The 27,745-nt window shown below is 31.8% G+C and overlaps 7 protein-coding genes across 7 annotated transcripts; 5 read left to right on the top strand and 2 right to left on the bottom strand.

The window, feature by feature from the left end:
• The first annotated feature begins 8,237 nt into the window (after positions 1–8,237).
• Positions 8,238–8,855, top strand: LOC105795989 (RNA-binding protein 1). The gene is made up of 2 exons (XM_012625639.2): positions 8,238–8,393; positions 8,472–8,855. Exons 1-2 carry the CDS (start codon positions 8,238–8,240, stop codon positions 8,853–8,855), a joined length of 540 nt encoding a protein of 179 aa, XP_012481093.1.
• A 4,706-nt stretch (positions 8,856–13,561) lies between these two features.
• On the top strand, positions 13,562–15,235 carry LOC105794906 (uncharacterized). Its single transcript, XM_012624293.2, has one exon. It carries the CDS (start codon positions 13,671–13,673, stop codon positions 15,045–15,047), a length of 1,377 nt encoding a protein of 458 aa, XP_012479747.1. The 5' UTR covers positions 13,562–13,670; the 3' UTR covers positions 15,048–15,235.
• Positions 15,236–15,763: 528 nt separating this feature from the next.
• LOC105794907 (putative pentatricopeptide repeat-containing protein At1g03510) lies at positions 15,764–17,993 on the bottom strand. The gene has a single exon (XM_012624294.2). It carries the CDS (start codon positions 17,476–17,478, stop codon positions 16,204–16,206), a length of 1,275 nt encoding a protein of 424 aa, XP_012479748.1. The 5' UTR covers positions 17,479–17,993; the 3' UTR covers positions 15,764–16,203.
• A 554-nt stretch (positions 17,994–18,547) lies between these two features.
• LOC105794905 (uncharacterized) lies at positions 18,548–20,283 on the top strand. The gene is made up of 4 exons (XM_012624292.2): positions 18,548–18,735; positions 18,929–18,999; positions 19,304–19,390; positions 19,974–20,283. The coding sequence occupies exons 1-4, from the start codon at positions 18,624–18,626 to the stop codon at positions 19,998–20,000; spliced, it is 297 nt and encodes a 98-aa protein (XP_012479746.1). The 5' UTR covers positions 18,548–18,623; the 3' UTR covers positions 20,001–20,283.
• Positions 20,284–20,409: 126 nt separating this feature from the next.
• On the bottom strand, positions 20,410–23,929 carry LOC105794904 (uncharacterized). The gene is made up of 4 exons (XM_012624290.2): positions 23,923–23,929; positions 23,115–23,306; positions 22,793–22,998; positions 20,410–21,969 (listed from the first exon to the last, which is right to left on the bottom strand). Exons 1-4 carry the CDS (start codon positions 23,927–23,929, stop codon positions 20,521–20,523), a joined length of 1,854 nt encoding a protein of 617 aa, XP_012479744.2. The 3' UTR covers positions 20,410–20,520.
• A 129-nt stretch (positions 23,930–24,058) lies between these two features.
• Positions 24,059–24,472, top strand: LOC105794903 (uncharacterized). Its single transcript, XM_012624289.2, has one exon. The coding sequence runs from the start codon at positions 24,059–24,061 to the stop codon at positions 24,470–24,472; it is 414 nt and encodes a 137-aa protein (XP_012479743.1).
• On the top strand, positions 24,343–26,492 carry LOC105794902 (uncharacterized). Its single transcript, XM_012624286.2, has 3 exons — positions 24,343–24,492; positions 24,770–25,198; positions 25,808–26,492. Exons 2-3 carry the CDS (start codon positions 24,808–24,810, stop codon positions 26,314–26,316), a joined length of 900 nt encoding a protein of 299 aa, XP_012479740.1. The 5' UTR covers positions 24,343–24,492; positions 24,770–24,807; the 3' UTR covers positions 26,317–26,492.
• The last annotated feature ends 1,253 nt before the right edge of the window (positions 26,493–27,745 follow it).

Raw genomic sequence — 27,745 nt, 5'->3', positions numbered from 1 at the left:
TAAAATACATCTATTATAGAATTTGAGATTTGGTCTCTGTATTTTATAAGTTTAAAATTTAATCATTTTACTCTTTTAATTTAAAATCCTTAATCCAATCATTATCATCGTTGCTAGTTTTTGTCTATTTATTATAGATTGATATAATAAATATATTAGATTGATTTGAAAATGTATAGACTTGATATTAAAATTATATAGATAAATTCAACTTATTTATTGTTAAAATATTAATTATACAAAAGGTTAAAAAGTGTATAAAACTAATTTTAAAAATAATAGTGCATATAGATCATTTCCTATTCATACATACACATGGACGAAATCAAAAGTATAAATAAGAGGTATATATAAAAATTTTAAGTAAATAAATTGTTGCGAAAAAACTTATAAAGTTTATTTTATTTAATTTTAGAAAATATATTTTAATATAAAAATATTCTTTTTTTAATATTAAGAACAATATTTCAAGGACCTTACAAGTTATATTAAATTTTGATTTCTTTTTGCTATTTAAATTTGGATTATCCAACAATAAACAACTTAATATGAAAATATTAGATATAATATTATATTGCAAAAGCTATATAAATTAATTTTTAAATACTTTGCAAATGTAAAATTTTAATTTGAATTATAATTTTAATCCAACTATGACAAAAATAAAATACCTTGCAAATGTATTATTTCATAATACAAAAGAAAAATTAAAAAAATACATTAAAAATTGTAAGATGTTGAGTTTATATAAGATACCTTTAAGAATCATGTTTGTGGCTCAGTCCATCAAGTCGTCAATTTAACAATAATCAAATAAAAATTTAAAAATTATAATCGATTGAACCGTCTTTTTTTTTTTTCTTGATTTTCAGTTTTTTACCATTTCACAGTGATTTGTTTTGTTTTCAGTTATATATTACCTATCAAACTAATTAGACCACCATTTCTTGATTCAATTGATTCAACTGACCGACAAGATTCGATTGTGACAATACTAGACTTTAATGATTTTAAAAAATTTATTTCCTTTCTCCTTTGAACATATAATAAAAAATGAATAACAATAAATGATATGGGTTACTAAGGGCTAGACCTGCTAATGGGTTGGGCCACTCGGCCCGACCCGAAGGCCCGCTCGAAAAGTAGAAGGATTTGGGTAAAAATATAAGCTCGAAAAATGGGCTTGGGAAAAAATAAGACATGTTTTAAAAACGGACCGGGCCTCAGGTAATACATTTTTGGCCCGAGCCCAGCCCGAATTCACTAAATGGCAAAACAAAATCTGCTCTTTTTTATTATTTTAATGATATTTTCTTGTTGTTTTCTCCCTATTTTGCTACTATTCCACTATTATGTTGCTACTATTTTGTTGTTATTGTTTGAATATTTTATAACACTTGTTTTATTGTTAATTTTGTTATTATTTTAGTGACATTTTCTTGTTAAGTTGCATCTATCTTAGTATTATTTAAGTATACATATTTTTTAAAATTTATTTTCAATTTGTTCGGAAATATTTATTTTAATGTTTTTAGTATTTTTGATGTATTATATATATTTAAAAATTATGTAAAAATAATATAATATAAAAAATTTAATATGCGCAAGCCAGTTCGAGTCCGAATTTTAGCATTTTTATTCGGGCCAGGCTAGGCTCATACCTAGCAAATGGGCCTAAATTTTTACTTGGGCCCGACCCGACCCATGATCACCTCTACTAAAGGCTAATGTTGGCATTGTTATTATTGATAAATGTTTTTGAATAAGTTTTTTCTGGAAAGTACTATAGGAAAGTGCCGTGGAAAAGTGTGGCTTGTTAATTTTAAGTGTTTGACATTACTGTCAGAATTTGTAACGGAAAGTTAAAATGTCTATTTTATACAAGACGTTAAAAATTAAAAATAAATTATTTTAGCTAATATTTAAATAATTTAATATTGTCATACAAAAATATGCATTTTAAATACATTTTAATAATTAATAAATTATTTATAAATTTAATGATACATGAAATATTTTAAAATTTCAAATATAATAATAAATAATATTTAAATAATTTAATATAATGATACAAAAGGTATAAATTAATCCATATTTTTTAATACAAATTGTCTTTCAAAACCCAAAAGTCATAAGGATCAAAATCCCATTTTTTGGATTTGGGTAAAAAAGCAGCTTTTTCAACCCAAAGTCAATGTTTGGCGTTACTTTTGAGATTGAGGGTGAGTTTAGATACGCGATTGGGTGCGATGCGTTTAGCTTATTTTTTATTTCACGCTACAATATCGCTACAGTATCTAATCTCACCGTCACCGCTGTTTTTACACTAACCGTAAGTAAATGCACGCACTGCCTATCCAAACTCACCCTGAAAATCACTTTTTCACCTGAAATAGCAATGCCTAATGGGACTAAAATTTAGTATACCAAATTACGAATTAAAAAATAAAATAATAAATTTTGGGAAGAAAGCATAATTTTATTTTAATATTTTTATAATATTAATCATACTATTATTAAAGCACCTGACTAAGTTGGTGTCATAAGTTAACCGAACACCAATTTAGTTAGAGAAATTATAGAAATGTCTTTTGTAATTAAAATAAGTTATATTATTTGAGAGTATTTTAATCTTTTATTAAAAATGCATAAAATGATATTTGAACCCGTGTTAACTAGATTAGTATATTTTAAATTTACCACTTAACCTCATTTTAATTCTTTTATACATTTTTATTTTAATATGCACATTTTATTACTTCTATCAATTGTAATTTCGTTTCATTTACAATTTAATCAAATTTTTATTTCAATATCGTACACATTTCATGTGTTATAATTAATTAGTTTCAAACCATATAATTCATTATTTATGGTATATTATTTTTAATCACACATGTTTTCTAAATACGTGTATTCTACATGCATATGTGTGTGATAGGACTTCTAGTATTAATAATCTAACAAAATTCACATTACAAAATCATCAAATAACACAACTAAAGCTTCAAATACACAATTATCATAAAAAGCATTCAAGTTTCATCAATGGCAACTTCTAAAATTTTAACTGATTCAAAAACGAAGGTATGAACTAGTTAGACCTAGTTGTAATGATCTCAAAAATATAAAAATTACAACAAATAGATGAGAATTGAACTCACATGCACAAGGACGAAGAAACCAAAACTTTAATCTTTCTCCTATGGTGATTTCGACAAAGGTTGAAGAAAAATGAATAGGAAAACTTTAATTTTTCAATTTGTTTGTTTAATTTCAACTAATTTACAATTTTGCCATTTAAATTGCATTATTTTATTATTTTCTATTTTTAACCGTCCAACCAAATTAATTGGGGATAATTTATCACTTAGGTCCTTCCTCATTTAAATTTTAAGCTATTTAATCAACTAAATATAATAATTACTAAGTTTTGCACCTTTTACAAATTAGTCCTTTTTCTTTAATTAGCTATCTAAACATTAATATTTCGGAACCAAACTTTAATACGACTCTAATGACTCCATAAATGTTATAAAAATAAAAATTACGAGTCGACACGACCATAATTTGTGGTCCCGAACCACTGTTCCGTCACCACTGAAAATCGAGTTGTTACATAATATCATACATATTTCATGTGTTACTATTAATTAGATCCAAACCATACTTTTTTATTATTTATATTGTATGTTATTTTTAAACACACATTTATTTTCTAAATATGTGATTTACATACGCATACACGTATGACAATATTTCTAGTATTGTATAAATATTTTTCTCTCTACAATATATATTCTTGTTGTGTATACTACAAGTATTTAAATTGTTATTTGGGATTGATCCCAAGTTCTTGTTCCTACAAAATGATATTCTTACCACTATGTTAGGAGGTTGTTAGAAAAACAAAGTGTCTTTTTATGAGATATATTTAAAAGTTATCTAGTGGCTTGTTTGGACCATGATTTGGGCAAAAAAAAAAGGATTTGGGTTTGAACATCCAAATTCTTTGTTTAGATAATAAATAAAAATTAGATTTGAATTTAGACAAATCCAAGTATAACTTTATAAGTGTTAAGGTTTGGATTTTAAAATCCATTCTAAAATTGAAAATTCCAAAATCTAAGATTGATTAGAAGACATGAATTTTTTTTTTGTTTTTTGTTTTACGTTCAAAACCCAATAAATAATTTTACTTATAATAATTTTAAAATCCATTGGTTCTCGATTCAATTGAATAAATTATTAAAAAATTGAAAAAATCGGTTCATTCGGTTTGATTGATAGGTTTGACTAGTTCAGTCAATTCAACCGGTTCACAACTCAACTGGTTTGATCCTTTTTTTGAATTGGTACATCGACCAATTTCCAATTTAATCGGTATAACCATGTAGTCCAGTCCAGTTTTGAAAACAATGATAAAGCTTCATGCATTTAACGTAATACAATATAAATATTCAAATTTTTCATTTATACCATAATTCTCTTAATTTTAATTTATAAATCCTGTCTTTTAATTTATACCTACGTAAATTCACTTATTCAATTACAAGCCAAATTATTTGATTTTATTTAGGTGAAAATAAAATATAAATGACTTGTATTAATAATACGTTGAAGTTGAAAGTTTTTAAAAATATTTTAACCCAAAAATTTATAAAAATATAAATATGAAAAGTTTTTTTTTTGTTTGTTCAAGAATAATTCAAAAGAAAAAGTCTTTAAAATAATATATAGAAGCAATAAATTGTTGATAAAAAAGTGGAAAAAAAAATTTCATTCAAAAGCAAGATTTTTAGAATAGAATTAGTGGTTGAATCGATTTAGCCATCGATTTTTCGGTTCAACCGATTTTATCGGTATGACTGATTTGACCGATTTATCCTGTTCCATTAAATAATTAATTAAAAAATTCATAAAAATAAATAAATTGGTTTAACTGGTTCAACTTAGACCTGTCCATGGGCCGGGCCGGGTTCAGAAAAATTTTTGGCCCGCCACCTAGGCCCAGGCTCGGCCAGACTCGAAATATGGGCTTAAAATTTTGCCCAAGCCCGGCCCGAGAAAAATATCATAAGCCCGAGCCCGGCCTGGCCCGACCCATTTTTAAAATAAACATTAAAAAATTATTTTAAAAAATAAAAAAATTATTTTAAAAGTATTTTAAAATTAAAATAATAATAATAATAATAATATATATTTATTATATTCGGGCCGGGCCAGGCCCGGGCAAAAAAAGTGGTGCCCGAGGCCCGGCCCGTTTTTTAAACGGGCCTCATTTTTTTGCCCAAGCCCATATTTCGGGCCTATATTTTTACCCGAACCCTCCAATATTTCGGGCGGGCCTTCAGGCCGGGCCGTCCGGCCCATGGACAGGTCTAGTTCAACTACATCAACTGATCTTTTTTCAATTCAACTGGTCCATACTGATTCTTGAGCCAACAGGTTAAATGTCTTTCTTCGAAGCAATACCGTAGTTGGTTCCCAATTCGATAGGCTGGTCTGGTCCAATTCAAACAACGATGTTCAAAATCTTCCCAAATAATTAAATTTTAGAAAATATTTTTAAGACTTAAAATTAGTTGAAATCCAAATCTAAATTGGAATTATCCAAACAATAAATATAGATTAATTCAAAATCTTAAATTTTAAATATTTTAATTTCCAAAAGAATTTAAAAATAATAAATTATCCAAAATTTTCAAAATCTTAAAATTTAAATATTTTAATTTCTAAAAGAAATTTGAAAAAATAAATTACAAAATTAAAATATAAAATTTGTATGACCAAAATTTGCAGGAGAAGACTTTAATATACACTTTCTGTTGCCTAAAATATTGATGTAGAAACATAATTGATATTGTCATAAACTTTATTAGTAAATTTATAAAATTTTAATTCTAATGTATTTAAAATTAATGTAAAACCCATTAAGTAATATAAATTATTTACCGCTACATGCGCCTAATTAACTTGTTCAAAATATTAAATAAATACTTAAATTTTAAAATTGTTAAATTAGACAGTAAAAAGAAACAATATATTTATATTTATTTAATGAATACAACAAGTAAGCCATGCAAAGGAGTTTATCTTTATACACACATTTTTTATCTTATAAGTATTATGTGTAGTTTCCAACCTTTCTAAATTCTCTGTGTAATCGTTTAAGGAGATGGAGTTTACAAATCCTAAATTGGTTATAAATGGAATTTCTATTGAGATAGATAAAAGGATATTGAGACAACACTTCAGTGCATATGGTGAAGTTAAACATGTTGTTATCTACTTTAGCAAAGCCATAGCTTTTGTTACTTTTGTTGATCCTTTCAAGGCGCAAATTTCCTTTCAACAACAACAACATATTATTCTTTGGACCATTATTTGGGAAAAAAATGGATTTGGATTTCAACCTCCAAATTCTTTATTTAGATAGTAAATAAAAAAATTGGATTTGAATTTAGACAAATCCAAGTCTAATTTTATAAGAGTTAAGGTTTGGATTTTAAAATCCTTTCTAAAAATTGAAAATTTCAAAATCCAAGATTTATTAGAAGACATGATTTTTTTTTTGTTCTTTTTGTTTTTACGTTACCTTCAAAACCCAATAAATAAATAATTTTACTTATAATGTTTTCAGAACTGGACCAGTGTGCAAACTAATTAGACCATTGGTTCTCGGTTCAATTGAATAAATTATCAAAAAAATAGAAAAAAAATTGGTTCATTCGGTTTGATTGATAGGTTTGACCAGTTCAGTCAGTTCACAAGTCAACTTGTTTGATCCTTTTTTTAAATTGGTACCTTGACCAATTCCCAATTCAACAAGTATAACCGACTAGTCTAATCCAGTTTTGAAAACAGTGACAAAGCTTCATGCATTTAACATGATACAATATAAATATTCAAAAATTTCATTTATACCATAATTCTCTCAATTTTAATTTATAATCTGTCTTTTAATTTATACCTACGATAAATCCACTTATTCAATTATAAACTAAATTATATGATTTTATTTAGGTGTAAAAAAGTATAAATGACTTGTATTAATAATACGTTGAAGTTGAGATTTTTAAAAAAATATTTTAACCCAAAAAATTTTAAAATATATAAAAGTAAAAAATTACTTTTTTTGGTTCAAGAATAATTCAAAAGAAAGTCTTTAAAATAATATACAAAAGCAATCAATTTATCTTAAATTGTTCATAAAAAAGTGGAGAAAATATTTTTTTCACTCAAAAGCAAGGTTTTTAGAACAGAATTAGTGGTTGAACCGATCTAGCCATCGGTTTTTCGGTCCAACCGATTTGATCGGTGCGATTGGTTTGACCGTTCTGTCCTATTTTATTAAATAAATAATTAAAAATTCATAAAAATAAATAAATTGGTTTAACTGGTTCAACCACCCGATCAACTGATCTTTTTTTCAATTCAACCAATCCATATTGATTCTCGAGTCAACCAGTTGAATGCCTTTCTTCGGACCAATACCCTAGCTGGTTCCCAACTTGATAGGTTGGTCTAGTCTAATTCAAACAACAATGTTCTAAATCTTCCTAAATAATTAAATTTTAGAAAATATTTTAAGAATCCAAATCTAAATTGGAATTATCCAAACAATGAATTTGGATTAATTCAAAATCTTAAGTTTTAAATATTTTAATTTCTAAAAATAATTTAAAACAATAAATTATCCAAACAATGAATTTCAAAATCTTAAAATTTACATATCTTGATTTCTAAAATTTGTATGACCAAAATTTGCACTACAACACATAATATTTGGGTGTATATCTAATATAATTTATGAAATAAAGAAATCTATTTATATCATCAAGTTAACTAAAAATATTAATGGTTTAGATATCTAAAAAATTAATTCTAATGTATTTAAAATTAATGTAACATTGCCTAATTAACTTGTTCAAAATATTAATAACTTGTTGTTTTGAAATTAATAAATAAATACTTAAAATTAAAAAAAAAGGTTAAATTAGACAACAAAAGGAAACAATATATTTAAATTTAATTAATGAATGACCAAGTACAAGTAAACCATGTAAAGAAGGAAGTATAATTGGAGTTGATCACTGTAAACACATTTTTTATCTTATAAGTATTATGTGTAGTTTTCAACCTTCTTAAATTTTTGTGTAATTAGTCTGAAATAATCGTTTAGGGAGATGAAGTTTACGAATCCTAAGTTGGTCATAAATGGAATTTCTACTGAGATGGATGAAAGGATATTGAGACGACATTTCAGTGCGTATGGTGAAGTTAAACATGTTGTTGTCGACGTTAAGAAAGCCATAGCTTTCGTTACTTTTGTTGATCCTTCCAAAGCTCAAATTTCCCTTCAACAACAACATGTTATTCTTGGTCGAAAAGTAAGTAACATCTTCTTGTTTCTCTTTTCTACATCTTAATGTTTGATATATGAATTTATTGAATAACTGAAAAATCAGGTGGAGGTGAGACCAGCAAAACCAAAAGTAGAAATAGGGAAGAGGAAGATATTTGTGGGAGGATTGCCTCGATCCATAACAGATGAAGAATTCAAAGGATATTTCCAGAAATTTGGAAGCATAGTTGATGCAGTGGTAATACATGACAAAGAAACTAAGAGAAGCAGGGGGTTTGGGTTTGTGACATATGAAGCAGAGGAGTCGGCCAACCTTGTTTTGCGAACTAATTTCCATCTATTAAACAACAAGAGAGTTGAAGTGAAGAAGGTTACTCCTAGGCAAGAGATGGTGCCAACCGGATTTGGATTTCCTCCTTACTATTACGATCCATATTATCAAACATATTTTTACGTCGTTTGGGTGCCCATTCCTGGATTATACTGAACCTCACTTTGAAATTTTTGGTATGATTCCTGCATCCACTGCCTTGGGCCCTTAATTTTGTGTGGACTATATCAATCACAGTTTGGGCTCTTATTTTATGTTTTCATTCTTGTTTTTTTGAAGGCCTGCAATTCAAATTGTTACAGCGGAGATAGTTTACAAACCGGAGCAGCAGAGGAAGGCAGACATGAAGAGATTTGTGAACCTTTTGTCATAAGTGTTGCACACATGTGTTTGTTGTTCTTTTTTTCTGTTTAAATTTAAACAGGGGAGGGACCTGAATCCTGATTACCAGGAACATTGTTGTTTTTAATCTTTTTAATTATGTTGTTTTACTCTTTTAATGTTTTATGGTGGTTTTAAATTTATCTGCATTCTCCAATAATTATCCTCCTCTCAGTTGTATCATATACATGGGTTGTCTTCTAGGTTTTGGATTAAAATCATAGATAATTTCAAGGTGATTAAACCAAATAGTGGAGTTAAATCAGTGGGATAATTGTCGTTTTCAATTCATTCTAATGTTCCAAGTCAATGAGTCACATATTCCCCTTATGCTTTACTGTAAGCACAAAGCAAAAGTGGGAATAATACTACAAAATAATCCATATTTCCAAGAGACACCATGGCATCGTAGGCAAAGTTGGGTTAGGAGAGTTATAGATGGGGTGATTGAAAACAACCCACCAACCAGGCTTACTAGACATTTGTGCATCTCTTCTCTACATCAACTCTCTGTTTGCACTCTCTTTCAGACATATAGGGGGTTCCTAGGAATGTGGGTATTTTGGTGATGGGTGCTTTACCAAAAGTCTTTTTAACAACACAATAGTTGCTTCGCGGTTTTTTACCTAAATAGGATAAGAAAAAAAAAAAAACTACTGAAATAGGGTGTCAGAAAAAGTATTTATCAAAATAGGTTACTTTTTTCATTAGAGCCTATTAGATAGGTGCCAATGAATAAAAAAATATTAATTTTTTTTAATGGCGCCTATTAGATAGGCGCCAATGAATATTTTATATTAAATTTTTTTTATAAAATATAATTAAATATTTTCCAGGTTAGTATATGACCCGTATAATACATAGTATTGGTGCCTATCTCAGAGGCGCCAATGGTGGTGCCTATCTGAGAGGTGCCATTAGTGGTGCCATGTTGAGAGGCGCCAATGGTATTATTTTATATAAAAATTTGTTTCAAAAAATCAATAAATACTGTTAAATAAATACAAAATCAAATAAAATTACATAATATAAAAGTTACATTATATAAAAAATTAAATGAGTTAACAACAACTATATGATTAAAAAAGTCAGTTATAATTAAACTTTTAATAAAATAATTTTTAATTTTTTATAAACTTTTATGTTAAACTCACCAAATACTAAACTAAACACAACAATTTATAGCTTAATCTTAATAAATTAAATTTTAAATAATTACAAACACAAAATTTATAATATAATCCTAAATTACTAACAAATTAATTATAGAATAATTACAATATTCATACAAAATTACAATATTCATACAAACAATATTACAATATTCATACAAAATTACAATATTCATATAAAATTACAAAATTACAATATTCATACAAACAATATTACAATATTCATACAAAATTACAAAATTACAATATTCATATAAAATTACAAAATTACAATATTCATACAAACAATATTACAATATTCATACAAAATTACAAAATTACAAAATTCATATAAAATTACAAAATTATAATATTCATACAAAATTATAAAATTACAATATTCATACAAAATTACAAAATTACAATATTCATACAAAATATTAATCCAAAACTATAAATACAAAATTAATTATAAAATAATTACAATATTCATACAAAATACTAATCAAAAACTATAAATACAAAATTAATTATAAAATAATTACAATATTCATACAAAATTACAATATTCATACAAAATACTAATAAAAACTATAAGTACAAAATTAATTATAAAATAATTACACTATTCATACAAAATTACAAAATTACAATATTCATACAAAATACTAATCAAAAATATAAATACAAAATTAATTATAAAATAATTAAAATATTCATACAAAATACTAATCAAAAACTATAAATACAAAATTAATTATAAAATAATTACAATATTCATACAAAATTACAAAATTACAATATTCATACAAAATACTAATAAAAAACTATAAATATAAAATTAATTATAAAATAATTACAATATTCATACAAAATTATAATATTCATATAAAATTACAAAATTACAATATTCATACAAAATTACAATATTAATTATAAAATAATTACAATATTCATACAAAAAGTTACAATATACATACAAAATTACCCATTGGCCCCTCCCTATGAGGCGCCACCCGACCCGTTTTCCTCTTTGACCCGTTGACCGTATTTTGACCCGTATTTTTATTTAAATTTTTAAAAAATATTTTATTCAAAAAAAGAAAAAAATTAATATTTTTTATTCATTAACGCCTATCTAATAGACTCCAATGAAAAAAAGTAACCCACTTTGGTAAATACTTTTTCTGACACCCTAGTTTTTTTTTTCTTATCCTATTTAGGTAAAAAACCGGTTGCTTTGCTTTCTTTGTATATATGCACAGGGTTTTCCGTATTCATGATACCAATATCTTGTAGGGTCTTCTCTCCTTGCCAGGCCAATAGACTAGTCCCATGCTTTTAACACATCTTGATTGATTATTTATCAGAAACTATAAAATGAAACCAGAAAAGAAAATATTTTAAGAGAATCCCAAATTACTATCAATCCAAAAGAAAAAGATGCTACTACTGAACAAAGTAGGTGTAGAAAAAGAATCATATGTGTGAACATGACAACACCAGTTTGCCTCTCACCATTACATCTCAAACAATCCAATGGAGTAAGTCAGTTTTGAAGTTATACATATTATAATAACCTCAGAGTTGTATTCGAAAAATAATTTTAAAAATGAATTAAGTCAAAAATTGTTTGCAGTTCATGGAAGAGCCTTTTAAAACTATAATCATGGTAGATATTAAACACATGCATGACAGTGTTCCACAAAATACAGAGATGTGGTCACACTCATTTTAGTTGCTATCCATTTACATGCTTTATCCTGTAAATCCCATCTGGACTTTGTTTTGATTCAGTTCCCACGTGAATTACCAAATTAATTCCTTTCCCTTCATTAATTCCATTGCTTTCCTTCTCTTTCTCCAGCCATGAAAACGACTATGTTTTCCTGGGAAAGAAACCATCTCCAAGACAAAAAAAAAAAAAAAACTCACCAAATTAATTACTTCTATTACCAAAATAGAAGATTAGGTAACAGTTAAAGATTTATAACTTTTGTTAGTTACATGTAAAAGAATCTATCATTAATGAATGATTAGGTAAAAAAAAGTTACAATTTAAATAATCAATTATTCGAAATTTCATTATTTAAGTCATCTATTCATTAACTTGTTAACGGATATTAACATGAATTGTTAAACCGTTATTTTTCAAATACATCGTTAATCACTCATTGTTACTAAGTTTTTGTTTTGGTTATTTAACTATGAAAAGTTACTGAGTGATTACTAATATTATCCATTTATAATGTTATGGTCAGTATTTTGTTAGACTAATAGCTAAGAATGTTAATTATTTGAATTAACTAATGTCATTATAAAGATAAAGAATCAAATTATGTCAAATTAAAATATAAAGGTGAGCATAGTAAATGAATCAAAACTATATTTTTTAATTATTTTATAATGAAAAAGTAGAGATAGAATAGGATACCTATCATTGGAGGAAAGCCCTCAAACTCCTTTTATACATAGATTTGTATTTGGTAAATTGATAGTGTCTTTTTTTAATTCCTCAAACGGACTTAGAAAATTATCAATATATTTTTAACAGAAATATTGATTGAGGCATTAAATTTTTAAATGTGACAACCCCGGTGGTAATTAGAGGTGATCATAGGCCGGGCCGGGCCTAGACAAAATTTTAGGCCTGGGCCCAGCCCGAAATATGGGCCTAAAAATTTGTCCAAACCCGGCCTGAGAGAAAATTATTAAGCCTGAGCCAGGGCCGGACCATTTTAAATATATATTTAATATATATAATATATTTGATTAAAAATAAAAAAATATATATTTACTATATAATTCGGGTCAGGCCGGGCCTGGCCAAAAAAGTTTTACCCGAGGCCCAGCCCGTTTTTTAAACGGGCCTCATTTTTTGTCCAAACTCATATTTCGAGCCTATATTCTTACCCAAACCCTCCCATTTTTCGGACGGGCCATCGGGCCGGGCCAAGTAGTCCAACTCATGATCACCTCTTGTGGTAATCTTGAGTACTATTTTTTTCTTGAATTTTTATATCTTTTAAATTATGTATAGTGTTATATTAAATATTATTAAAAAAATTTAAATAAATTAATGTGACTAATTTTAAAGAAAACAGTAAATGCACATAAAGATGTAAAAAAAGAGAAATTGATTACGGTTATACAGTGAAATCTTAAATTCTTATTTATTTTTTAACCTTTAAATCAAATGGGAGCGTCTATGGGAGCGTATATGATCTAACGGCTTAGATTTAACCAACACACTCTCTAACGTCTACTTTTGTCCAACGGTCATATATCTTCCAAGAAAATAAATTCCCTTCCATTGCTTTTTATATTTCATTCCCTTTTACCAATATCCTTCAAAGACATTCAATTCTGCGTATTCATTTAAAAGCTCAAATTTGGTTGTTGATTTTTTTTTTCTTCTCTCGATTTAAAGTGTACAGAAATGAGTATCCTTCAATACCCAGATTCGTTTAATGTGCCAGAGCTTCAGGTTTGGAACAATGCGGCGTTTGACAATGGAGAATCTGACGATACAAACGCCATCAAGGATTCTTGGTGTAATTTCAATTCAGGATCGGTGAATCAGTCACTGGAATCTGATGGAAGTAAAGAAAATCAGAGCCCCCTTTGGATAAAATCCCCAATTTCCTTCAAATCTACTGCGTCTGTTGTTAAGCCTCTTAGTTCCAAGAATGTTACTGGTAACACCAGAGAGCCAATTTCAGCGAAAATGAAGAGTGGGGTTTGCAAGGAAGAAGAGAAAAAGCGTGATGAGAAAAAGATTGATATGGAGATTGAAGAGATAGAGAAGGAGGTCGCTCGTTTGTCAGCGAAACTCGAGTCTCTTCGACTGGAAAAAGCTGAATATAATGCCAGAAGCATTTCGATGAAAGGAAGAATAGTGCCTGCGAAATTCATGGAGCAAAAACAGAGCATCAAGAATCTGGAGACGACGAAAAAGATGGAAGACCCTCTGTTTTCAAGTGTTAAAGCAAAAATGAATCGAAGGGGGGTTAGTTTAGGTCCAACGGAGATATTTTCTGCAACGAAATCAAGGCAATTCTTGAAACAGGAAACCACAACTCCCATACAATCAATACAGAGTCGCCGCAAGTCCTGTTTCTTTAAGCTTCAAGATATTGATGAAGGCAAGTGCACAAGAGATAGAGGTAAGAGCTTGAGTCTTAGCCCCAAGTCACGTAAAACTGTTTCCAAGGTTCTTGCTCCTAAGGCGGCAGCGACAACGGTAGGATCTAAAAGGTCTGTGAAGAAAGACGAGGGGGTTCTTTCTACAATTCAGCCAAAAAGGCTGTTCAAAGATGGAGAAAAACCGTTGACAGCAAAGAAGCCATTGAAACCTGGGAGAGTTGTGAGCAGCCGGTACAATCAGATTGGCAATCAAAGCAATGGGAATTTCACGGTGAAGGATGCTCGAAAGCGATCTTTAACACAAAACGATAAGCAGGAGAGCAACAGGCACGATAAGAAGCGTGTTTCGAATGAACGGGTAGTGGAATCCTGCAAGAATCAAAAGAGTGAGAGCAGAGTGAAAAAGAAGTGGGAAATTCCTAGTGAAGTGGTCATTCTAAAGGGTGCAACACAGGATGAATCTCCGCAGTCAATTGATAAGATCAACGATGTGCTACCAAAGATTAGAACTGTCAGGGTTTGGGCTGAAAGTCCTCGGGATTCAGGTCCAGCCAAAAGAGTTGCCGAATTGACGGGACGGAAATCATACTTTTCTATGGAGGAAGAAGCAGAGGAGGACTCTGTTTGTCAAGCTCTGAGTTTTGCAGAAGAGGATGGTGAGGAACAGTGATTCACTTTTTCTTTTTATTTTTTGGTAAGCTGTAGAGTTTGGGGTTTCAGGATGTATACCATAACTATTGTTATGGGCTAAGAATGGTTATATTGGCTTTTAATCCATACATATGTTGCTGATTAAGCTTCTTGTTTCTCTACAAATGCAATAATAAGATAAGCTTTTCTCTTGCTTTTTGGGTGAAACATTCTTTTTGACTTTCCTCTATAGATAGTTAGAAACATTCATTTTGAAAATTGATTATAGTTCCTGAAAGTTTCTGATCTTAATCAATCAATTAGCTACATAAAATCACAATCAGTTTCCCACAATTAATCTATAGTTTCAATAGAAACACTGTTCATATATTTGTGAAGGTCCAATGTTTGAAAAGGGTCCGGAAAGCTGCTGCAAAGAACATATGATGGAGAGACCGAAATAAAAAGGATGCAATTTGCTGCTATTCTCCAGTCTGAAAATATTACAAGAATCTTTGATATGAAATTAAGGAACATGATGTTGGGGCGCCATTGCCAACATGAAATGACCTTTACTCTGTCGAGCCACTCATCATGTGCTAGAACATGGATGCTTCAGAGATTTACTGCACGCCATGAGATATGAACCTCCAAAGAAATTTTGTTAATGGGAGGCTGTGCAAGTGATGGCTTCTAATATTCTCTCTGTTTCATTCAGTCTAGAAAAAAGAAGAGATATCGTATACTGCTACTATATAAACGATTCAGAAATAGTAGAGTTTGTATATATATCCCTTTTTGTACATTGGATAATCGAGGGAGGGTAGGTAACTTGATACCGAAACCATAATATTAAAGGTTTATTGGAACAATAACAAAGTAAAAGCGTGCACATTGGTCATTTGGAAACAGCCAAACGTTTATCTGCCTTCATATTATCGTCCATATCAAATGCCAGTAACCGGTCAGCTTAGCAGCAATATGGATTCCAACGTCCAAAATTGCACCTAATATGGCATTGGGAGCCAACGCCGGCTAGCTATGCCTTCCATTGTTCGTTCACCTCAAAAAAGCTTCTTTGAATGGTGAATTAACATAGGTAGAGCTAAACAAGAAGTCATCACCAAGATCCTAAAAAGGCAAGATAATCTTTAAAGCTGCAACAGAAAAATCCACCAAAGTTCCTAGGTCTTGATTCAAATCCAACTGCTACCAGGAGCTACCTTCACTCCCCTTTCCTTCATTTCCATTCTCATTCTCTCAGCTTCCTCATATCTTCCTACACTAGCATAAATCTTAGCCAACAGCACATAATTGGCTGCATTAGATGGCTCTATCTCAAACAAAGCTCTCCCAGCAATCTCAGCCAACTCTACTTCTCCATAAGTTCTACAAGCACCAAGTAATGCTCCCCAAGTCTTCGCAGTTGGCTTCATAGTCATTTCTTTTATAACTTTATAAGCCTCGTACAACCTGCCTGCTCTGCTCAATGCATCAACTAAACATGAATAATGGTCAGCACTTGCTTCAACTTTGTAATCTATTCTCATTCTATCAAAATAACCCAATGCTTCATCAGCTAATCCAGCATGGCTACACGCTTTTAATACTCCGAGAAAAGTAATGTCATCAGGCCGCACTTTCGCCAACTCCATCTGTTTAAAAACTTCCAGTGCAGCCCTTGCCTCACCATGTAAAGCGTAAGCAGATATTAAACTACTCCAAGCAACTACATCTCTTTCTTTCATATATCGGAATACATTTCGAGCGTTAACAAGACTTGCACATCGCCCGTAAGCTTCCACTAAACCACTTCTCAACTGCGGGTGAGGTTCTATGTTGCTTCGAAAAGCGTAGCCATGAATTTCTTTAATCGAACTCAATGCAGCTAAGACGACGCAAGCGGGTAATAAAGCAAGAAGAGTAATCAAATTCGGCCTCAAACCCAGTTCCTGCATTCTTCTATAAAATCCAATAGCCTTAGAAGGGCCATCTCCCACTTCAGTCAAACCTGCTATGATGGCATTAAACGTGGACTCGTTTGGCTCAACATCCATAGATTGGAACAGCCCCAACGCCGCATCCATACGGCCGTAGCGCGTGTAGAGAGAAATCATGGAACTCCAAGAAACGGCGTTTCGTTGAGGGATTTCGTCGAACAACTTGCGGGCCAAAGAGATGGAGAAGCATTTGCCATACATGTCGATGAGAGCGCAAGCGACAAATTGGTTGGAGAGGAGAGATGACTTGGTGGCGTGAGCGTGAATGGAGGAGGCCAGTCGGCGGCGGTGGATGGCAGCGCAGGATTTGAGAACGAGAGGGAAGACGAAAGGGTCGAGAGTGAGAGATGGAGAGGTTTGCATGGTGTGGAAGAGAGAGAGGGCGTCCAAGTGACGACCTTGGTTGACGTAAGAGGTTAACTGTTTCGTTAAAGACAGTAGTCGCATGTAGTTTGTAGAGTTGGAACTCATATTTCAATACTTCAATGTTTAGAATGTCTGAGATTGATTCGTTTTTCTTTTTATAAAACTCAAAAGGAAAATCAACTGATGCAGATTAACTATTCAAATGGGAAGGACTTTACAAACCCCAAATGGATTGTATTCGAGAAAAAGGGAAGCGGGGAGATGACCCAGAGTCGAATTTAACAGCAATACATAGAAGAGGTTGTTCACTGAAAATGCTGTTGGGAAAATATGTGTGGAAGTTGAAAAGGATGATTAACCTATTCCAATATACAAATCAAATTTATTCAAAACTCAACTCCCTCATTTCAACTAAACTCCATATCATATCAAACATCAACCCTATAATATTGACCAAACTCTTTGTCAAATTAAACCTTCAACCTATATACACCTATTCAACATTTATTTACGCCAAATATGGTGTGAAACAAAACACCTCTTTATACTTTGAACAACCATAGAATTCTTTCCCTTTGCTCCAAGTGGTATTTAAATTACAAGTCGATGCTCTTAATCCGCAACCCTCAACTTACCATGAGTTTTTGAGCTTGTAGTCAACATCTACTACATCCAACAAAGTAAAAAAGAAAGAACCTTAAGTTTTTACTTTACACCAAAAAAAAAATCTTCAGTTAAACAATTTGGTTCTTTAAACTTACCCTCCTATCCATTTTATAAGGGATCGTTCTAAGAAGATTCAAAGGGTTCTTGAATTTTTTTTTGAATAAAATAGGATTATTAGTAAAATATGATTAGGGATATTTTCAAGGAGTAAAAGGTTGTTACTTATTTAAGATGTTTTAATTTTTAACTATTTTAATAATATTTTAAAAAATAAATAGACATCTACATGGCAGATGTGATTAATTAATTTTTTCAGTTGTAAAATAGATAACGGTTCAATAGTTTAAGTACAAATTCTGATAAAAAAAGTTTTGCAATTTAGAAAATAAGTATAATTTAGGAACCATTTTACTGTTTAAGCATAAAAATAAATTTAATTTAATTTTTACATATTTTCCTAAATACTAAATTAAGTGACACCAGATAAATATTTATAGCAGACGCAGTATAGGTTACACGGTAACCATCCCCGATTCTCTTGTGATTAGCCCCTACACACAGAAAAAAAAAAAAGAACCACCTTGATGGCTACTTTGGCGGCGGTTGCAGCTCGTAGAATAGCGACTGTAGCTCGAACACCACCTCCCTGTAAAGCCGCTTCTCTCATTCCTCGCCGGGGTCTCGCCGGCGCTGCAGGTATTCTTTGTATACCCATATTTATTTATTTTTACGCTTTAAATTTACCTTGTATTCAATATGTAAAATTTGTCTCCCGATTAACCTCAATTTAATCTCATTTGACTTTGATCATAGTTGGAGGTAGGGGATCTTAGAAGTTAAAGAACATGTTTTTACGGTATATTTCTTGAACTTTTTTTTTTTTTTGCAGATCACCATGGGCCCCCAAAAGTTAATTGTTGGCAAGAACCAATGAACCCAGCTAATTGGAAGGAAGAGCATGTCAGTTTGTTTCTTTTCATGTTTTATATTTCAAATTTCCCCTAATTTCTTTAACTATGTCCAGTTTGTAGATTTTCAGATTAGGAAATTGCGATTTTTTTTTCATTTAATATTTCTAATCTACGCCCTCTCCACTTTTAATGCTGTCTTTCAGTTATTTGAAGTTAAAATCTTGTTGAGTTTTGGCTGCTGTTAGATTTTATAGCATACAGTCTAACGATTTTTATATCCTATTTTATTATGTATTAAGTTCGTAGACTTTGTTTCTCCATCAGTGTATTAACCTATTTGAATGATTGCACAGTTTGTTATCGTCTCTTTAACTGGTTGGGGTCTGGTTTTCTATGGCGGATACAAGTTCTTAACTAAAGGCAAAGGCAAGAAAGAAGAGGTACTTTTATATTTGGACTTTGCTTGTCATTAGAATGAAGTCTGTTTTGATAGGAATGACAGTCTAGAACTATCTTACCTGGACTCGAGGCTGTACGAGTCCAAGATGCGTATACTCAATTTTTCTAAGCTTGTTCATTAGAGAATCATACTTCCAAACTCATACCTGAGTATATGTATAATTGGGCAGTTTTATTGTGGCTTTTCTGTTGAGTTAGGCATATATCCCATTTTGCTGGAGATTTTTCTGTTGGTCAGTGCTAAATTTTATCACCATAAAGCATTTAAGGTCGTTCAATCACACTAATTCTTAGTTCATTCAATCACCATGGTATGAATATATTTACCTGCTATAAAAGCCAGATTATGGTTGGAAAGCATTAGCAGTTTTTATACCGTACGAGCTCATGTTTACATTTCCGCCGACCAACTTGCTGGTGGGCTCTACTTGGTGATCTTATTTCATTGAGCATCTAACCATTAATTGATAATAGGGGTGCCTAACAATTCCTCAGATCTCACATTATTATAGTATACCTATTATGGCATCTCCCCTCATTAAATATATTTTATTTTTGTTGCAGAACACAGTGGAAACGGCAAAGAAATGAGGTTGGAGCTTTTAATTTTTACAATATTCCCAGTAATAATTTGTGGCTAGAACTTCTATGCCCTTAGGATATTGTTTTTTTCTTTTATTGGCGAGGAAATCTGTTTTCCTGTTCATCATTTCTTTTTTACTAAGAGAATGGTGAATGAGCAAAATTGGAGGTTAGTTTCAGTGAACACACTGCCTGATTTGTTGGCTAGCCCTGTTGATAATGGGAAGTAACAGTTTTGAAGACTCAAAATCTGTTGATGAATTTGAAAAGAAATGAACAATGCTTTTTTGCATGTTGTCCTGATTTAATGAGATTTGAAGTAAGTTCCTTAAATCCTCTAGTGTTACTGTCTGCTAAGTTTTAACTTCTATATTCTTTGCACTGTCGATAACAACTTTCTCCAGGTCACTCGAGGAAATCACAGGCATTAACTCTGTAGTGATATTTCCATTAATTCTAAACATATTTGTACTGTTTAAGAGTTATGACAATTACAACTTTAACAAAACACTCCAAAAGCATACGAAAATTAAAAATTGGGATCGCTTGTGTCATCCTTATTCCCTTCTTTACCATCAGATTCAGACATAAAGTTGCTGGAAAGGTCACCCTTTTCTGCTTCTCTTTTTGGCTCTTGTTCATAGGCAACCTCTGTATCTTCTTCCGTTTCATGTCCTTCAATCTGTTTGATCTTGGCAGCTTCTTCAACTTTGACATGGTTGGTGCCTTGTGTATAATTTCTGGCTTCTCCAATCACACCTGTGTCTTGCATTGCCATTGCCAAAGAGTCGTCTTGGTTTCTTTGCATTGCATTTTCTCCCTCCACTTGATGGCTTGTCTTGGCACTTACTTTTCTGTCGTTCATATCTTCAGTATCTTCAGAGTTGCGATGCTCGAACAAATTATTTCTAGCACCCATTTCCTTCCTCAGGCCAGTTTTTTCTGTTTTGTCTCTTTCATCTTTTTGTGGCTCCTCAGAACCTGCTCCATCTTCCTTGCTTCTTACAAGGGCTTTGTTTTCTTTGGACAACCTTCTACCTGTCATGTTTTCCAGTGCATCAATTCCGGAATTTACATTCCTCTTTAGGAGCCTATTCCTAGCAAGACTTCTCCATCTTTTCCCTTTTGATCTGCTTAAGTGGCCGACCCTCCCTGGTAAACTTGAAATCCTAGAATTCTCATCTATGTCCAGCTTCTTGCCACCTTCACGAATTCGTTCACTTTCCAGGTGAGGATCTCTACGTTTTCCAAGCTGCCCACCGAAGCTACTTCTCTTCTCTTGTTCATTATCCACATCATTAATCGTATCAATGGCATTCGCATGATTCTTCTTCCCATCTACTCCATAATTGCCTGTATCATCAGCATCCCCAATTTTCATTTCTCTTATGGCTCCCTGATTTTTGGCATTTTCTCCCGTACTTTCAAGTTTCTGCTGCTGTCCACCTCTTTTCTCATTTCCATCTTCAAACCCTTCTCCTTTGTCTTCCTCTTGCGAAAAACTGAATTTAGTCTCAGTTCCATCCTGACCTTTCGATGAACCGTGCCCGCCCTTGTATGAAGATTCATGTACTCGACTACTCTCCTGACGGCTGAACTCTGTCTTCCCCTTTGTCATATTTACTTTAGGATTCGATGGGTCATCAGTACTTACTGACCAAACCCTTACTTGGCCTGTAAGACGGTGCTTCAATTCCTCAATTTCAGCTTCCTTTTGCTTCAAAGTTGCTGTTAGAGCTATCATCTGAGGGTTCTCATTTCCTGTATTCAAGTCTTTATCGCGTAGCAGTTTGATTTCTCTCTTTTTCTCTTCCAGAGCAGACTCCATGGCCTTCTGCTCATCTTTAAGGGAATCAAGTGTAGATAGCATGTCCAACAGCCTACGATCAAGCTCCATTTTTTGGTTTCTAAGGTAGTATATCTTTGCTTTTGTCTCTTCAGCTTTCCTTCTCATGTCTTTGGTGTATTCTCTTTCCTTCTGTGATTGAAATTAAAGAAAACAACAATGTCAACGTTTGAACCTTTGCAATGTTTAAGTCCTATGTAACCCAGATTTGGAAGCGGATACATGAAGGTGAACATAATTTTATATAGCACCTCTAAGTTTTACATTTGTCAACCAAATGAAGGTGAGAAAATTATACATGAAAGTAAGATCTATGATCTTTTCACTCCGAAAGATTACATGATCTGCATTTGTTCTCTTTCCTAGACTCCAGACTGTAGCACTGTAGCAAACTTTGCTGTAAGTTTGTTTCTTCGATTAGAAACACTAAATTAAGAGATGACACCAAAACAACGCAAGCTGAGCAAAAATGTCACTAATAGTAATCACATGGCTAGACTTGCATCTCACTGAAATGTGAGAAAAATGTCAAACCATCATCTAGAAAGAGGAGTTTTGCTCTACAAACACGCAACATCGGCCATGCGATTCCTCATTCCCAGTCTCAAGCGCCTCAACTCCCAAGAATTATAATTATTGAAATTCAGCAAGGCATGTACCTACTCATTTTCCACAACTTGGCCTTATGATTTCACAATGCACAAGATATTGTGTTTGATCACTAAAGCATTGTAAATCAAGAGATTTCCTCCATGAACTACCCAGAGTATACCATTTTTTTCCGCTTGGATCGTCAAAATAATTATAAACAAAAAAGTTAAAAAAAGTAAACAAAAAGAACGGAAAACAGGATGGAATGGAATGGGATGCATGGTGTTTGTGATTTGTCAGTGAGAGAGAGTGACACGTAAAAAGCAACAGCGCATGCATGAAGGAGAGAGAAAAGAGAAGGAACCTGCAACAGTAGCTGAAGGGAAAGGAGCTGACGGTTCTTATCTTCGATAAGAAGGTTGAAGATGCGTCTCTCCCTGAACTTGTGCAGCACCATAACACCAAGCAGTGCAGCCCCAAATGCCAAAAGTAACATCAACACATAGGGCCTTCCCTTGTGCCCACTCCCACTGCCATTTCCTTTGTGAGATAGTAGTCCACCTCCCATTGCTATTCGGCCAAGGAAAAAGAAACAGTAAATGAAAGAATGGATCTCTCTTTGTGAAACAAGAGCTGATGGGTTGAGTAAAAGAAGAAAAAAGAAAAAGAAATGCAAGTAGGAGTACTAGTGTATTCACTGGAGCGGTGGTGGGTGTAGAAGAAAGAGACCCGTTTCAAGGCGCTGATTCTGGAGAGGAAAGCATTCTTTTCAAGTTTCAATGTGCCACTATAATTATATATTTCTATTTTACCAATTGCTGTTGAAACTTGAAACTGCTTCCAATGTGCCAGGTTTTGGCTAGGGTATGGGTCACTTTCTTACCACATCATGCCACATAATGTAGTTTTAAACAAATCGCAAAAATAGTAGAAACTTGTGCATTGCCAGTATACCCCTTCTCTAATGGAATTATTTATCAATATATTATTTTGAAATTAAAATATTCACTGATTTAAGTTGTGTTTTGACACTTTAAAATCTAAAATTTGAGTCTTAATGTTAATATGTCTAAACTTTGATTGTACTAAAACAAATCAAGTGAAAATTTAAATGCCAAAACTCTAGGCAAGCACTTTGTCTAGATCATATTTTTAGTATAAGCAATTATATTATAACCATCAAAACTAAATGTGAAAGAAAGATAAGTTAACCCTAAATTTAATGTAAATTAACTTAAATCCACACAAATTTGTTTTTTCCCCATTAGACTACGGTTTTATCAGCACCAACATTTCATTTTGATTGATAAAATCAATCTTCTAAAAATTGTAAAAAATACTATAGATCTTAGCTACAAATGTTATTACAGCAGGTGAGTTTAATCATGTTTTAAGCTTGTTTTTCCTTTAATTTAAAAATTAAGAAATTATGGATAAAAATAGAACTCAAATTTGTTAATACACCTCAACGGCTCAGTCCAAATAAGTATTTGCCGCCCATTGGGCTAAAGCAACCGCTTCCAGCCCTTTGTACTTCCTTTGAACCACCCCCTTATGAATAAGCAAAACTAAACTAAAATAAAAGCCCTAAACGGAAGGTTACAAAGAAGAAATTTTCGATTCTTCTTCAATGGACTCTGCTGAAGATATTTTCGATTCATCGCTAAATCTAGAAGAAACCCATTACCAAGAAGGTTACAAAGAAGGCTACAACCACGGCGTAACGACCGGCAAGGAAGAGGGAAAGGAAGTGGGTCTTAAAACTGGCTTCGAAACAGGAGAAGAGCTCGGTTTCTACAAGGGCTGTGTCGATGTGTGGAACTCTGCCATTCAAATCGATCCAACCCGGTTCTCCACTCGGGTTCAAAAGGGGATTAAGCAAATGCAGGAACTAATCCAGAAGTACCCTGTTATGGATCCCGAAGACGAAAGCGTCCAAGAAATTATGGAAGCTTTGAGGCTTAAGTTTAGGGTTATCCGTGCAGCTTTGGGTGTTAAATTGGAATATCTTGGATACCCAAAACCTAAAGACATCGAATTTTGATTTCAGCTACTTTATTTTAGGTATTTTTACTGCTTACGCTGGGTATCAGATGCGATGCTCTTTGTATTTTTTTAAAAATTTGGTAGTGTTATATTTTGGTGTAGTATTAAAGTTTCAAGCTTGATCTGTTTCCCAATTGAGTTTGCATTTTTTTTTGAATTTGTTTGTAAATTTTAGGCAATTTTATAGTAGTTGATTGCTCGACGGCTGGTCCCCACTCCTCACTTAAACCGTGGCTGAACAATTGCCTTTTATCTCATTTCATTATCTCTATTTACTCCCTTAATTTTTGGGCAGATCTTAAGCAAGTAGAAAGAGGAGGAGGAGAAGAAAAGATGTTGAGCAAGATGCTGGCTTGTGGCAAGGTGTACATTTCTGAAAGCCGAAATAGAGCAGCTTTGGAATCGATAGAAAGAGCTGCCAAGCTATTCCCTGAGGCTGCTATTGTGAATAAGTTTATAGATGATACTTACAATAGAGTTGGATATACAGTTGTCTCCAGATTGACTCCAAAACCATCTCAAGATTCATGTCCTTTGAAAGATGCAGTCTTTGCCATTGTTAAGGTTGCTTTGGAGACCATAGACTTTGAGTTGCATTCTGGAACTCATCCTCGACTTGGAGTTGTCGATCATATATGTTTTCACCCCTTGGCACATGCTTCCTTGGACCAAACAGCTGTGGTTGCAAAGTCTTTGGCAGCAGATATAGGCTCCAAACTTAAAGGTCTCTTCCTCTTGAACCAAATGTTATGTAGATATTGCCAGTTTTAGTTAGATTAGTGAGTGCAACTCTGGAAGTTCAACCAAAAAACTAGTTGGTCAGCTATGTTTATCGAGTAGTGAATTCTTTTAATACCCTGTAGCCTGGAAGATTTTGCTTCTTTTTTTTTCTTAATCAACTAATCTGTTATAGTCAGGCACTATAGACATATAAAGTTGGTATTTTCGTGCTCTTTCATTGTAGTTATTTGGGTTTTCTAAGTGGCTGCAATGAACACCTACTCATAATCTCCTCTCTGGAATATGCCAGAAGCTTGGGGCTATAAATATGCTATATGACTCATTTGTATAAAATTGTTCTAGACTTTGTTCACTGATTAGTATCAATGTAGCATCTTTGTCACCCATCTTGATTGGTAGTTGAAAGGTTGTATGTAAGAATCAAAGTTGTGTTTAAGAAGAATTTCATTTTACCGAGACTTCCTATGTGTGCATTATCTTTTCAAATTACATGGGTTTTTTTGGCACTTGTTTGTCTTTGAGTATTAGTCACTTTTTTGCTCCTAAAAGAGTTACCTTTTCTATTGCTGATGACCTTGAATGGTAACTGCAGTACCTACGTTTCTATATGGGGCTGCTGAAGAGAGGGGAAGGTTGCTTGATTCTGTCAGAAGAGAACTTGGTTATTTCAAGCCTAATTCAGGCAGTATTCTATGGTCCGGAGGGTCTAAATCAGAGTCCTTACCCCTGAAGCCTGATGCAGGTCCAACTCAAGTGTCTCCAACAAAAGGTGTTATTTTAATTGGAACCACCCATTGGGTTGCTAACTACAATGTCCCTGTATTCTCGACTGATATTGCGGCTGTTCGTAGGATTGCAAAACATGTAAGTGAGAGAGGAGGTGGACTTCCTTCAGTGCAAGCGATGGGGCTTGCACATGGTGATGGCATCACTGAGGTGGCTTGTAATTTGTTGAAACCAAATGAAGTGGGAGGAGACAGAATTCAGGTTGAAGTTGAGAGGCTTGCAAAGGAAGAGGGTTTGCGTGTTGGGAAGGGATATTTCACCGATCTTATACCGGACGAGATTATTGAAAGATACATGAAGTTGAGTTCTCATTAAATGATGGATGAAATGTGGTCATGGAGGTATTTTTGTTCTATTCATGTATCTCAGTTTTTACTGCAAACCTATTGCCTCACAAATACATTTCGAGCTTATGAAAAATAACATTCATCATTGATATCGGACGACTGCTTGTTGTTTGAACTTGTTTCAGCATAAAGCTTGGTTTGACAGTGTTTTTCTTGACCTGTATGAAATTGCTATCTATTAAAAGAGAAAACAGTAGAATGCTAAAGCTATTTTAGATGACTAGTGACCGACATTCTAAGTTAATTCAAAATCTGTGTAAAAATTTGATAGTGCTATAAAAAGTTAAAGATATGCTGAGGAGAGGAACTTCAATTGTTCCCATGTGAAGTGAGGATTGTTGGATTTTGCAATATGGTATGGAAATGATTGTAGGATAGAAGAGGTGCCTCGGTGATTTAATTGGTTCAAATGATAATCGAAGAAATTAGATGAAGATCAAAACTGGTTAAATAATTATTTGAAATGTTTAATATTGTTATAATTATAAAATGAATGATTTATTTGAAAATATTAACCCTCAATTTTGTTTAACTGAAAACAATTTACAGAAGAAGTCTTTTTTTTTTTTTGGTATTTGGATTATTCTTGAATCAGTTTTTAAAAGTTGTTCTTAGTGAAACAAACACAATGTATATTTATTTTAAAATATTATATTAATATTTTATTTTATAATATGTTAATATTTTATAGTGATAAATATATAAACTTAATAATAGAAATTATCTAATTAAAATTTAATTTAAATTACATATATGAGTGATAGTGACATATTAATGTTTGAAGAGATAAATGCAGAATGGTTTAAATAAATACTTATATTGAAATAATTAAAATAATCATATTTTATATTATTAAATATTTAGAAATTGGAATATATATTTAGTTTTAAAATATTAATATTATTATTTTCAAAATTTATGGTTAAAATTTTTTAATATTACATAATTTATTTAAAATAATTATATTAATTATATTAAAATTTTATTATGTTATTAGATAAATAATTAAATATGTATGTCTAATAATATTGAACGTTATGATATTTGATATAAATATTTTAATATTTTTAAAAGTTAAAATAAAACTATTATTAAAAAATAATATTAGGTTTGATTGATTAATTTTTATATAAAAATAAAATGATGGAGCTCTCTTTTATGGAAAATGATTTACGTTTTTCAAAAAGGTAAGTTAATTTACAAAAAAAAATTATTTTCAATTGACTTGTAAAAAGATTTCAGCTAAACTGTTATTTATGAAACAAAACAAAAAAAAAATATAAAAAATATTTTCCTTAAGTCATTTTTTTTGTAAAGAACGCACCATGGGGCAACAGTGGATACAAATGGGGCAAGCAGGGGCTTTGGGCCCCCAAAAATTGGAAAATTATAATTCT

This window comes from Gossypium raimondii, chromosome 3, assembly GCF_025698545.1.
Source record: "Gossypium raimondii isolate GPD5lz chromosome 3, ASM2569854v1, whole genome shotgun sequence".
In the NCBI taxonomy this organism is placed as follows: Eukaryota; Viridiplantae; Streptophyta; class Magnoliopsida; order Malvales; family Malvaceae; genus Gossypium; species Gossypium raimondii.
This window is presented reverse-complemented; position numbering and strand designations above follow the sequence as displayed.

Excerpts from the sequence above, each read along its gene's own strand:
- LOC105794903 (XM_012624289.2), top strand. The coding sequence starts at position 24,059 with ATGGACTCTGCTGAAGATATTTTCGATTCATCGCTAAATCTAGAAGAA.
- LOC105794902 (XM_012624286.2), top strand. The coding sequence starts at position 24,808 with ATGTTGAGCAAGATGCTGGCTTGTGGCAAGGTGTACATTTCTGAAAGC. Across the intron at positions 25,199-25,807 it reads TATAGGCTCCAAACTTAAAG|TACCTACGTTTCTATATGGG; the intron begins GTCTCTTCCTCT and ends TGGTAACTGCAG.
- LOC105794906 (XM_012624293.2), top strand. The coding sequence starts at position 13,671 with ATGAGTATCCTTCAATACCCAGATTCGTTTAATGTGCCAGAGCTTCAG.
- LOC105795989 (XM_012625639.2), top strand. The coding sequence starts at position 8,238 with ATGGATGAAAGGATATTGAGACGACATTTCAGTGCGTATGGTGAAGTT. Across the intron at positions 8,394-8,471 it reads ATGTTATTCTTGGTCGAAAA|GTGGAGGTGAGACCAGCAAA; the intron begins GTAAGTAACATC and ends CTGAAAAATCAG.
- LOC105794905 (XM_012624292.2), top strand. The coding sequence starts at position 18,624 with ATGGCTACTTTGGCGGCGGTTGCAGCTCGTAGAATAGCGACTGTAGCT. Across the intron at positions 18,736-18,928 it reads GGGTCTCGCCGGCGCTGCAG|ATCACCATGGGCCCCCAAAA; the intron begins GTATTCTTTGTA and ends TTTTTTTTGCAG. Across the intron at positions 19,000-19,303 it reads CTAATTGGAAGGAAGAGCAT|TTTGTTATCGTCTCTTTAAC; the intron begins GTCAGTTTGTTT and ends ATGATTGCACAG.
- LOC105794904 (XM_012624290.2), bottom strand. Across the intron at positions 22,999-23,114 it reads CCGCTCCAGTGAATACACTA|CAATGGGAGGTGGACTACTA; the intron begins GTACTCCTACTT and ends TTGGCCGAATAG. Across the intron at positions 21,970-22,792 it reads CCCTTCAGCTACTGTTGCAG|AAGGAAAGAGAATACACCAA; the intron begins GTTCCTTCTCTT and ends TTTCAATCACAG.
- LOC105794907 (XM_012624294.2), bottom strand. The coding sequence starts at position 17,478 with ATGAGTTCCAACTCTACAAACTACATGCGACTACTGTCTTTAACGAAA.